Genomic DNA, 13,261 nt, shown 5'->3' with positions numbered 1-13,261 from the left:
GAGTGGATGTAGGCAGCACAAAAGTAATGGTTGTCTTGTTGCAGGCATGATGTTCGGCGGTAAAGCTGCACGTTGGACGGTGCATGGTAATACCACTGAGCACTCAACATGGCTTATCCACAGTAAATTGAGTGAGATATTAGGCAATATACGTTGAGATTGGGTGCTCGTGCGTCGCAGCCACAGTTTCCGCCTTGGATGCACACCTGGGAAGGCCTGGGAAGGCAGGTTTTCAATTTGAGGGCGCGAATGTTTCTCCTGCAGGTCTCACCCAGCACAGGCAGACTGTAGCGTACGAAACCAGGAAAAGCGCGTTGTAGAATTGGATCACCGATCGCATAGGCGTACCCCATGGCCTTCCAGCGAGAAATTTTCAGACTTGGCTAATCGTAGTAAGGGCTCTTGGAAAAGTCGCGATCTCCTAGAAAGTCGTCGCAATCTAGTTATATGGGCAATACTTTTATTGTTTATTTCACAATTTAACAACAGCTGTTGTTATTCGTCACGCTTGTGTAATGAAAGTGCTCATTGAATCTAGTTTACATAATCATTCATTTGGTCATATTTAGCACAAACCAGGAGGCTGCAGTGTCATCAGTGCAATGTGCCCAGGGTGGAGTTCGTGCGCGAAGGAAGTAAGGACGAGCTGCTGCGTGAAGGAGAGACTCTGAAGCGACCGTCGCTGTCCGAGACGCTGCGCCGCGTCGCCAAACTGGGCGCCAAGGAGTTCTACGCAGGCGCCATCTCCAAGCTTGTGCTGCGGGACATCGCAGCCGCAGGTGCCGTCTCCATTTGGATGTGTCTGTCGGCAAACGTGGTTAGCTGTCAAATATAGGCTGCCGGAAACAACGCATTTATTTCCTTACGTCCTTGCGCATTTATTAAACTGCTGCCGGCATAGCTCGCAGCAAACAGTAAAATTAAGAACGCGTCTTTCTGAACAAAGTTCAAGTGACAAGCAGACCAAGTGGTTCGTTATACTTATTTGCACTTCGTTTAAACGGAACAAATAGGACCGCAGTACTCTGCGATGTGATGCATAGAGAGCACAATGGACTGCGCCAGATCGCGTTACAGTGCTGCGGTGTGGTGACGCTACTTGCAAACTATCAAAAGAGAGACCTCGCCCAGGCAGAAGGTATATAGCGTTACCACGGGGTTCAAGACCTCAAAGTACTTTATTGTACTCGGGCCATTCTGGAACAGGAAAAGTTCTCGAAAATTGCTCGTTTTAGTTTTTGATTCCATTAGAATGCATTTTATAACCGTTCTTTATCTTTCTATAGAATTAACTAGACATGAGTAGACGCTGTCAAAATCCATCAAGTCACAACGAGCAGGTGTGCGAACTTGAAGGCAGTGTCAGTACCGGTATGTCTTAAGGCGTGAAAAGAATGGAGACGAAGGGACACATAAGCAGGACAATATTCAACTGATTTTATTCCTTCAGGAAGACAGCAGCATGCGCACTGACGTCACGAGTGGCACAACAGAAACCGTAGTTGGCACTCGCCCTGTTTTTGTGTGTCTCTTCGTCTCCGTTTCTTCGCGCCTTAATACTTATACTAGTATGCCTGACCAACTAGCTCAAACAAAAGCTATGGTATCAGTATAGCCGTCTTTCATTTTTGCGTCTGTTCTGGTACACCGACCCTCCTGTCCCAGTGAGAGTTTCGCTGTTGCAGAACTTTGATTTACTCGAGGAACCAAACTCAATGTCCATGTTTAGCATGCCTCCAAAACGGCTGTACAGCACTCTGCAAAAATTGTGCGTGGTCGCAGGAGGCTTGCTGACCGCCGACGACCTGGCTTCGTACGAGGCTCACGAGTACGGCGCCGCGAACGTGTCATGCGGCAGCGGCTCGTGGCTGCTCACTTCGGCAGCGCCCAGCGGAGGGCCCGCCTTGGCCATGGCCGGATCCCTGCTGCGCACCCTGGGCCCTCTGATGCGCGCACAGGAGCTGCCCGCACAGTTCCGCACGCTCGTCGAGGTGTTCAAGCAGAGCCTGGGCCGCCGGCTGGACGCCACGGTCGCCTACTACGAAGGCGCCCAGGTATGCGTCCATTGCAGCACGCGCGCAGCTCGCTCGTCCAGCCGGACACGTGCCGTAGGTTTATCGCAGCCTGCGATACCCAACTCGACCCAACCTAATTCCTAACCACGCATACCCAGCCACTCTTCTACCACCAAAGTTGCTCATGCGTTCTCTTTCGTTCTTGACAAAGTTATACCTCGGAATTTCGAGAACGGCAGCTCACAGGCAAATGTAAAGAAAAAACCCGACAGCGCATATCTTTTTATGTTAGGTCCTCTCAGACTGAAATATTAAAAGTGCGAAACAATAACAGGACATTGACCCACGCAAGAGGCCACGTTTCTTTCAGAAAGCTTGCCTTCGTGCATACCGTTCGCCGCCAGCGTTTCCCGGCAAACGTTTCGATTACATAAGCTGTTTCTGGGAAGCATGAAAAGCAGCCAGGGGTCTTTGAATACTATCGCGTTCCACTCTTAAAGGCGAAGCTTAAGCGTCCTCCAAATTTTGAACTCCTAATGGTGGAGACAAACTCAATGCGTCATTCATCACCACTTGAAGCCTCAGAGCGCCCTTCTCTGCACCTCCTGCACTTCGCAGTAGCCAGCTTTGTCTCCGTCACAGTGTATTATGTCGTTGTGTCGCTGTGACTCTGGTACTTGCTCCGTATACTTGAGACATTGAATGTAGCCCTCGGAAAAACATAATTATTATGTTTTTAATAATAATGATGATTATACTTGTTATCACTTGTTACGCACACACAGCAGCACGAAAAATGAAGATGTAATTAATATTTTTGCGTCCTACGTTGCTGGGCGTTTCTGAAGGATGAAGTGGCGAGCAGCATAATCGATGGCGAGGTGCTACAACCTCTGCCCGTTGACGTCAGCCATGCACTCGGCGACCCTGGCGTGCCAGAAGCAGTGGCTGTGGTCGACAACGCGGGGGACATCGTCGTCGTCTCCAGTGAACTTCACGGAGTGTAAGTGCCGCAACTGCTGCTTGCGTGCCTTGTCCACTGATCACAGCCGACCCGAAACCCAGACTCGATATGCCTCCCTCGGGGAAGGCTCGACGACTTGCGAACATTTTCTGCGCGACGCTTTTAGTCTGCCCTCATGTGTTACAACGCAGCCGAATTTCTGCTTTCTTAGCATGGGTAAGGCGATGCGAAGGACCCTCAAATTCCTTCCTCTTACGCAAGGACATCGTTGCTGTGCTACTTCCACCAGTCAGGAGATCTTTAGTCACGCAGACGCTAGTTGGACAAAGTCCAGTTTGGTGTCGACGCGTGCTCTTTTCTACAAAGTTTACTCTCTCTCTCAGCACCTCCACATGCGAATGCCTGCGCTGCCATGAAGCGAGCTGCCATAAGAGAACTGCTATAAAGCAAACGTAAGGCACCTGCTCACAAATCCAAACACGATAGCGATACACAGGTATATATAATAACGATGACGATGAAGTTTAGTTTTTGACGGAAACTCATCTGGTCGGCATGAAACAGGGTGAAAAGGCAGGCAAAACACGGGTCACTACGCCGACCAAAGTAAACTTAAAAGAAAAGAAGACGTTTCGGCTCTCACACTGGAGCATTATTCATAGGTAAAAGGAACATATGTGTTCGAGCAATGTGTTAGTCCTATTTAAGCGAACGGCTCGAACACATTTGTTTCTTTTACCTTTGAAAAAGGCTCCCATGTGGGAGCCGAAACGTCTTCTTATCTTTTAAATTTGCTTTGGTCGACGCAGTGTCCCGGTCTTGTCTGCCTTTTCACCCTATAGGTGGTGACTTGAAGCGGTGAGCAGTGGTCGAACAATGGATGTCTCAGGAGTTTAGACGTGGAGCTTTGTCTTCGTCGGGACAATGCGTTCCTTGACACCCCGTATGGGCCTGCTGTTCCCCATCCACACTGGTGGTGGATAATAAGAGGATACGACAGTAGGGTGAGGGAAGCAAATTTTTTTTTCTTTAAGTTGTGCAGATCGCACGCACTAAGGGAATTTGTTATGGGAATTATTTTGCTGGTACTTGGGGCGCTTGCGCACAGCTCAGCTCTTCCTTCTGTGACTGAAGCTTCCCCTCTGGCTTTTTGCTCTGGCAGTCATTTCCATGCTGAACATTGGAATAAATAAGGTTATTTGATTGTTTTTAAAAATGGTATTTATTTTATTTTTTCACATTCCTTCTAAAACGGCACAACAGGACGAGTGGACAAGGACGGCGTAGAAACGCAAAGAATCCATAGCATTAGGTGAATTCACTTAAAGAAATTGGAGTAATGTACACCGAAAAGCTTAATTGGAGTCCACATATAGAGCATATTACTTCAAAGGGAGCACGCGCAGTAGGAATGCTGCGTATACTCAGCAGCAATCGATCAGGGTTGCGTCGGCATGTTCGCATGATGATCTATTGCATGCATGTTAGTCCGATAATAGAGTTTGGCTGCGCTTTGCCTTCTGGCGTACCTGCATGCAAAATTCGACTTCTGATTCTGTTGGAAAGAGAAGCATTACGATTATGCCTTGGGCTTCCTAAATTTGTCGCTAACAATATCTTATATCAAGAAGAATGCCTGCCTTCTCCTCTCATGCAATTTCATATCCTAACAGTACAAACTTTTCTAAGATGTATGCATCACCACAGAGGAGATCACAATATGTTTTCGTTAATAAAGCGGCCTCATTTTTTAACTACCAGTGGTATCGCTCACGTCACCGTCAAGTTGTTATCGCTCAAAAACTATTGGACCCATTAAACGTTCACCTATGCGACGTGGTCTTTCTAAAGTCCTCGGTTTCAGATGCTAAAATTCAATTTGATGTTATTTTTTCCAAATAATGCTAAACATCTTCCCTATCAATATCTCAATAGTATTCTGGAAGACCACCTTGCACACCTGGATACAAAGAACGTTATAGATACTGATGCTTCCTTCTGTGAAGAAAATACAGGTGTGGGCATTGTATAACTGCATCTAAATTGGTCTTGATTCGGCTAGCTGACTTCACGCCTATCTTTCAGGTGGAATCACAATCTTAGCTTTACGGAAAATACCATCATCTCTGTCATCAGCTGTAATCGTAATTGATTCAGTCTGTCTGTCTGCTCTTCATTATCCGTACCCAAATTATCAAATTCATTAGAAACTTTATATTCTCTTCTCCCAAGACACTTACGTCTCGTTCGTTTAGTGTGTGTGAAAGGCCACGAAGGTCCAGCTTTAAACGGATATGCAGATGCACTCGCAGTAGCACCCCACCATAGTCGTATGATTCCCATCTTACTTACCTCTGCTTTCATCACTGTGGCACGATTAAGACAACATACTACTACAAATAACTGCGCGCAATCACCGTTGGCAACGTCTGATTTCCCACATCTCAGTTTTCCTTGGAACAACAAACAAATGGTGTTCCGCTAGAAAAAATGAAGTAACGATTACAAGACTACGGTACCGAGTCTCCCCACTGAGCTTTTACCTCCGCAGGTCTGGTCTGGCTATATCGCCTTTGTGCCCTTTACGCAATGAGAGTGAATCTCTGGAGCACTTCTTTTTGACATGCCGCGGTTTTATTATTCAATGGAAAGGATTTCTAGAACAACCCTTCCAAAAGCTTGGCTTGAATTTGACTCTTCCTCTGACTCTTTCCTTTTGGGCTACCATACTGGGTTACAGCTACAGGAACGTTTGTGAAGCCCTCTGCATTTTTCTGTGTGAGACAAAACGAATTGCATGTTAGAATACTTCTCAATACTTATAATGTTCACAAAATTAATAAAATATCTAGATAATTGATTATTCATACCTGTAACAGTAGCCACTCTAAATCCCATTTGCAAGATACTTATTTCATTTCACCCTAATTTATTCAACAAAAAATGCTAGCAATTCCTTTACCGCCCGATTCGTGGCCGATCTCCCAGAGTGCACGGTTTGCACCATTTTACCAGGGAACAAGAACAAGCTGTGATCATGGTGTGATTACCGCAGCGCAGAGAACCGAAGTGCGGAAAGAGAAACGTGAGGTTAGCCCAACTCGGCCGCATCGCCATTCTAGTTCATTAGTCATGAACCGACTAAAGCAGACAAGCATTCTCACAGACGTTTAATCCCTGTTGTCGCTTTCGTTTCGCGCTTCTGGATATTATTGTTTGTTCGGCAGCACGTAGTTTACTGACAGAGCCGGCTCATGGGCGGCCGACTGCCGCCGTCGAACAGGTTCGGCTCGCACTTCCTGTCCAACTCGACGGGTGTGATATTCAACGGCGCCCTGAGGGAGTTCTCCGCGGCCAGCGGTGGCGAGGAGGAGAGCGCCCTGTTCCGGCCAGGGGCGAGAGTGCCCAGTCCGGCGGCGCCCGCGCTGGTTGTCGACGACGCCGGTGACATCCGACTGCTCTTCACCGCTGACGGGCCGGGCAACCAGACTCTCACGGCCGCCATACAGGTCGGTGGAACATCATACGGGCGTCCTTCCCGTATTCGTCGTCGTCGTCATCACCATCATCATCAACAGTAGTAGTAGTAATAGTACAGATAACGACATCCTATACATAATTTGACATTAAAAGTGTGACTTGCAATTTGAATGTCTACAGCCTGTGAGCCCTGCTCCGGTAGTATTACTGCCTTCTTCATTGTGTTCTTATATCGCTTTTCGCAGTGTACGTCATGTTGTCAGTCATTCATCATTGACTGTTAAAAGCGTCATATCAGTGTGCCAGACAACGGCCAAATGCCTTTTTGCTGGGCACTTGGATAATCGCGGATTCATGTTTTTTATTGATATGATCTAAGGAGATGTTGACGCACAATTGAGGCGCCGGCTACTACTTAGCTCTTGAATGGGTCTAACCCACAACATACAAGCTTCAAGGTTACATGTCAAACAACCTTCTCACGCGAGTACCAGAACTTGTCAAGCGGCATTTTCACAGTAACACTATGACGTACAAAATACATGGTACATGCAATATACAATTAAATAGCTACACACTAATTTAGAAGAATGTCTCAAAAATACATATGTTACTGTTACCTAATGATGCAGTCTCTAGTCAGTGGGTGGTGCATGCATTCTGTAAATGCATTATCACATAGTCAGAACAGTACAGTCAGCATAACATAATCCACAAACACATACATGTATACAACAACATTGAAATAAAAGGAACATTAAAAACGTTAATAACGGCCAACAATGCTGCTGTCATCAGTTCATGCTTTCAAATCGCTCTTCCGCAGGGTCGTTGTGGGCCAAGGACCCAAAATTTTCTTTAAACTGAAAGGTCTGCGATCTAATGTAATTAGGGTTGATCTAAATCGGCGTCTTGGTGTGTCGTGATGTGGGCAGTCTAGAAGGAGGTTTGCCCTGAATTCGACCTGAATTCGGTAAACGGCCCGATATGATACAAATCAGAGCTCTTAGAATTCTGATCAAACCTAGCATATGCACACTTTTGAAAGACGTTGCCCTTATAATGCAGCGTAATTCATTCTTTGACATTGGGAGCTGAACAACGTCATCTTTGAGGTGTGCTTGTCGTGCTGCTTCATCGGCTGCTGTGTTGCCAGGAATGTTGCAATGTCCTTCTGTCCACTGGAATGCTATTTCATGCTTCGCTTGGCTTGCCTTTGTAAGGTCTTTAAGTGTTTCGTATATCGCTGATTGTTTTTCCTCTTGTGCTGCAGAGTGATGAAATTTTGTTGCACACAGGATTGCGAATAGTTCAACAGTTGTGGACGAAGTCGAACGGGATAACTTAAATGATTCTTGTTTATAGGGGTAATTGAAGTGTGGTAGAACGAAAGCTGAAGTTGAAGAGGTTGCTGCACTAGAGCCATCTGTATACAAGTAGGCGTGTCTGTATCCTGAATACCACATATACGTCTGGTAAAGTGCAAGCTGTTGAGCAGCTTGAATGAACACCGTCTCTTTTTCTGAATATTCCGTCTACTGACAATTCAATTTCTGGAAGTGTAAGTATCCATGGAGGATATTCGACGTCTGAGTTCTAAAACTTATTTCTTGGCAATATATAGAGATTTTCCCGAATTTCTTTATAAACATAGCTTCTATCTCGTTTCATTATGTCTAGAACCAATGGGTGGCTTTTATGCTGCGTTTGAAGACGAAAATAATGTCGGCATGTTTCTGTACTTCTCATAACCAGAAACGGTGATTGGTGAGCCTCAGCTATTACAAGACAGCTAGAAGTCGCTCGTGGACCTAGACATATGCGTTGTTCTCTAGCTAAAAGTCTTTGATGTCGCTCTTCTGACGTGTGGGAAAGTCCGTGTACGACGGGCACGTAACACGCATTTTTTGTCGCATTAATGCATTGTAAACAGTCAGCATGGACGATACTGAACCGCCCCATGATGTTCCTGCAAGTCTGCGAAGTAGTCACTATCGCATTAACCTTCTTGTCGAGTTTTTCAGGGGCATAGCTGCCTATTAAGTATTATACCAAGAAATCGATGGTGTGTCGCAATCATTAGAAGCTGTCCTTCTAGATTAAGAGTGAAACTCTATAACTGCCTCCGAGTGAAGGGCAATACAGTTGTCTTTGCATGGGATAGAACCATTCCTCTCCCCCCCCCCTCTCTCTCTCTCTCTCTCTCTCTCTCTCTCTCTATCTATCTATCTATCTATCTATCTATCTATCTATCTATCTATCTATCTATCTATCTATCTATCTATCTATCTATCTATCTATCTATCTATCTATCTATCTATCTATCTATTATCTAACTATCTATCTATCTCTCAAAAATTGGTTAATGTCATTTACGCCGTCTTGCTATGGCATTTGAAGTAATTGAATATTAGGCCCAGATGTCCAAATGCACAGATCATCTGCATACAGTGAGAATCTAATCTGTGATGGCAGTCTTGTTAAATCAGTCATGACGCAGTTAAAAAGAAAAGGGCTCAGTACGCTTCCCTGTGGTACTCCCTGTTTGACATCTTTAGCACTCTTTCCCTCACCCGTCTGAACAAATATTTTGCGACCTGATATAAATTCAGAAATCCATCGAAACTACCTGCTTGACATTTCGATTTCTGTCATACTTAGCAAAACATGAACGTGACTAACAGTGTCAAATGCCCTCTTGATGTCTAGGAATACTGCTATCATCAAGTTTCCACATGTACGTTCGTGTTCCACACAGGTTACTATATCCAGAATTGCATCAATTGTGAAGCTCTGTTTTCTAAAACCTTCTAAGTAGTTCGACAACACATCCATTTCATTACACCACCATTGAAGTCGCGCGTCATTCATTTTCTCCATTACTTTGCATAAACAACTTGTCAAACTAACTGGGCGGAAGGGTTCAAGATATAAGGATATCTTATCCGGTTTTAAAATTGGGATGATTCTAGCCACTTTCCAAGAATCAGGTACAGTTTCTTCCATCCATAGATTATTATAGATGTCTAAGAGCGCATTTGTATCTGTCGGCCCGAGCTTTCTTAGCGTATTGTACGTAATGCCTTGCGGCCAAGCAGCAGACTTTTGGCGACATGATGCAATTGCACACTGAACCTCGCAAGATCTAATTGAGAATGTTGTGCCCAATAGCAAGCATTAATTTTCTGCTTAGCTAACACTACTGGATTATCAAATTCTGCACATTGATTGTGACGAAAAAGCAGTATTCATTCATTCATTCTCTGCGTGCAGTTCCTGTGGCGGGCGCTGCACACCAACGTGACCCTAAAGCAGGCAATCGACGCCCCCAGGCTTCACCACCCCCTCGTGCCGGACGTTCTGTACGCCGAGTACCAATTCCCAGGGGTACGTGTCAGCCCCACATTCGCGCGGCGCTGCATACGTCTGACTGCGCTCAGCGCTCTGCTCAGAAAAGGCAATGTGTGATGAAGAAACCGTCCCTGGGCTTGAATCCCTTAGTAGCTAGACGCATGTATATATGATCTGAAGAGACACTAAAGAAAAATGCTGAGACGTATTATTCAGGGTATCCAACTGGAACTGAGTCGAAAACCGAACAAAAAGAAAACATTTATTTTTGCGCGAACCGGAAATAAACCGGAACGTTGATGTTTTTTTTTTTCACTCCAGAACCAAAGCGAAAACGAAAATATAACTGTTTTCGGTTCAGGTTCACCACTTTCGCTGGATCGAGCACTGGTGCTTTTCATCCATGCATTGCCTGTGCTTGTAGCTCAACTACGCTCTAGCATTTGTAAATGCAGGCAGACTTGTCATATTAGAATGTAGAGTGCCATTGTTGCGGTTTTCAACATGGATCGTCGGGAGGCAGGCATGTTAGCAATATCCTCGCAAGCGTTTGAATTTGGTGAACGTCAAGGAGTTACTCCGTGGTAGGAGACCTATACCATCGCTGAGATGAAGGAGCGCTAGGCGATCGCTTTGATCACACTAGAACAAAATCTGAATAGGTACGTAAGTGTTTCCACAGCGGGATTTTTTATAACTGCTTGCGACAATAAAAAACATGCATAACTATTTTTTTCATTCAGTCTTCTCTTTAAGTTAAGGAGTGGCGTCGTGTTGTTGCACGAGACAAATTTATGCTCTCTTTCTGCTATTATTCTTAGATTTGTAGTAATCTGAGGCACCAAACGAACATGAACCGGTCTAACCAGACTGAAACGTTATTTTTACGATCCGGAATTGAACAGGAAAAAAAAGAAGTCACAGCGCCAACATGAATTTTCCGCACCAGCTCTCAGTGGCGCCACAGATTTTGACTAAGTCTACTCGGGTCTAGTTATTGTTTATCAATAAACAAGAACTGCATTGACATTCTGAGAAGAAAAAAACAAACAAATATTATTGCTAGCAAGTGTCGAGAACTATTGGTGAGCCTAGACATCCGAAATGCAAAATAAAACATTATTTGAAACTCCCGACGTCATTTCCGAAGTCAATTTCTTCTGTACTAATCAACTGTTTTCAATTGAATGAACAAAGATAGAGTCGCGAAACAATAATATACCAATCTAAACAAATTTAGCATATCTATTTTGTATCCCTCCTAAGAAACACGCATGACAAGCCGCTTTCAGCAAAATACACCGGTGTGGCTTAGTGCAACTTGTTGCACGTTGGCTTGACAGTAATACGCGCTTATCAGCTCAAGCGTTAAATTGGCGATTTCTCCTGCAGCATGAAAGGCGCGCACTTCCTGGAGCGATTTCTAGCGTTAATCTGATTGCATCCTTGATTGAAACATGAATCGTGTTCGCTAGCACGTGTGTTGGTTTTCTCTGTATTATATGGCGTCCTGCAATGCCAGACGTTCGGTTTCCATTTATGTCATTCATCAATTTCAGGTGATCCTCCAGAAGCTGCACACCATGGGCTACCAGCTGGAGACGCTGCGCACCAACTCGTCGGTCAGGGGCGTGCAGCGAGACAATGGCACTTATTTGCTCAATCAGGACTACAGAATAGTCTTCTGAACGCGTAGTTTCACGGGTGCTCGCTGGAGAGAAAGCTGGCGCTGCAGCAGACAGCGTTTGGAAGTGCCTATAGCTTTCGGATTGAGGCTTCATTGACTCGCGCACTGTGCTAGGAGTCCGAGCCTCCTGCTCAATGTGTTCGGCATGTTTCTTTTTTTTTCGCTGTATGCTTCGCATTCGTTGTATACCTTTCTTTGTTTTGCGCTGTCGCCTAGCGGTTGTGCATACATTTTATGACTGCAAGTATCCTTTCACACAATGACTGCTTGGTGGCGCTGCTATCAATACCAAAAAAATCTGCAATTAACACGTTAGTTCGTATTCACTTCTGTAAGAAAAGGCGCTGCGTAACACAATTAACGATGAAAGGAGTAAGGAGGCAAGGTGCCAATCTCTACAGTATATTCAGCTTTCGGACTTAAGGCTCACGGAATGCACCACTCATCGCTTATGCCGTTGCTTTCTCACTTTCCTTGTTCATTGCATGGTACATACGCAGTCGCCGTTATCGCGTAAAGAAATCGGTGAGCGTATAGCCAATCTCTTTTTAACTTTCTCAAGCTAACAGAGTTGAATGAGCAAATGCGCACGGCCTGCAGACGCCGCGCCTTTATGATTGCGCCGTTAAGTATGCGCTTTTGGGGGTAATTTCTACCCTAGAAGAAAAGAGAAGCTGTTTCATTAAGAGTTTTTTTGCTTTTTTTTCTTTCTGGGGGAGGGGTTGGGGGTAGTGATATTATCAAGATAGTAACGTTTACCCAGTCGTAGGAAATTACGGGCAAAGCCATATGTCAGGCCCGATATCACTCGTGTTTTAGATCGTTTCTGTACAAAGCGAGCTGCTATTGAAGAGCCCATTTGTAACCCAACGTTAGCATGAGAATGTCTTGAGCGATGCACAACACTCCACAAATTGCTTTCACCGTGTTGGCACACAGCTTGTGTCAGGCGTGCGTTTAAGTTATGTAGTGTTCCGCTGTTAGGAAGGGAGGGAGGTAAACCTCAGCACAAAACGTCGGTATTCTCATCGCAAAGCGTAAGCCTCTTCCTTATAGGCTGGCATTCTTCGTATGCACGAACACCAGTTAGAAAGATCAGCATGTGTGACTACTTGTGCCGGTGGCAGCGCGCGCGTTGCTGCAGACAAGCCGACAAGCGGGATTGCCGAACCGCTCTCGAATTAGCTTGGTTGGTTGGCGATATGCTCATCGCTAGTGGACTAATTTTATTTGTCGGCAGAGGGTTCGTTGATCCGGGGCAACGGCTTCAGACAACGCATGTTCCATTCTTTCGAGTGGTAGTTAGCTTTCGACCGAGCTATTCCAAGACCGAAGAGAGGCAACAACCCGGCACTTGCGCCTTGGTGAAACTGGGACGGCGCGAGCGGCGATTCGAACCTCGGGGTGCCACTCAGGATGCTGTGAAAATCGCCAACTGTTCGGCTCTGATAGGTTCACCATGTGGTTACGCCCTGCCTGTTTTGCTCAACGCACAAGCATGGCAAAATTGGATAACAAGACGGATACTGACCCAGCATCCACAATAGCAACCTTGGTCACGTGGTGTTAATTGGGCCGCCTTTCAATATTATACTTCTTTTGTGGTTGGAAGAGGACAGGGAGGAGGGCATGGCGACTGTACTGCGCCTTGACGCGTCGGAGGCGCTTACACGCCTGTTGCAAGTAACGAGCACGGCCAAGCTATGCGCTCCAGGCTATATAGCGCGAGTGCACAGTGAATAAGTTTTTGGGCGTCGTTTGTGT

The 13,261-nt window shown here is 45.6% G+C and overlaps 1 protein-coding gene across 3 annotated transcripts in view; it reads left to right on the top strand.

The window, feature by feature from the left end:
* Positions 1-12,429, top strand: part of LOC135898564 (scoloptoxin SSD14-like) — a 58,118-nt gene extending 45,689 nt beyond the window's left edge. For all 3 annotated transcript variants that reach the window (XM_065427586.2, XM_065427585.1, XM_065427587.1), the window contains exons 6-11: positions 613-779; positions 1,783-2,054; positions 2,864-3,018; positions 6,263-6,488; positions 9,733-9,846; positions 11,370-12,429. In XM_065427586.2, the coding sequence (XP_065283658.1) occupies positions 613-779; positions 1,783-2,054; positions 2,864-3,018; positions 6,263-6,488; positions 9,733-9,846; positions 11,370-11,498 (1,063 nt within the window). In that variant the 3' untranslated portion in view covers positions 11,499-12,429. The remainder of the gene's footprint in view (positions 1-612; positions 780-1,782; positions 2,055-2,863; positions 3,019-6,262; positions 6,489-9,732; positions 9,847-11,369) is intronic.
* The last annotated feature ends 832 nt before the right edge of the window (positions 12,430-13,261 follow it).

Source organism: Dermacentor albipictus, chromosome 2, assembly GCF_038994185.2.
Source record: "Dermacentor albipictus isolate Rhodes 1998 colony chromosome 2, USDA_Dalb.pri_finalv2, whole genome shotgun sequence".
In the NCBI taxonomy this organism is placed as follows: domain Eukaryota; kingdom Metazoa; phylum Arthropoda; class Arachnida; order Ixodida; family Ixodidae; genus Dermacentor; species Dermacentor albipictus.
Note: the sequence above shows the minus strand (reverse complement) of the source record. Positions and strands in the feature narration are given on the sequence as shown.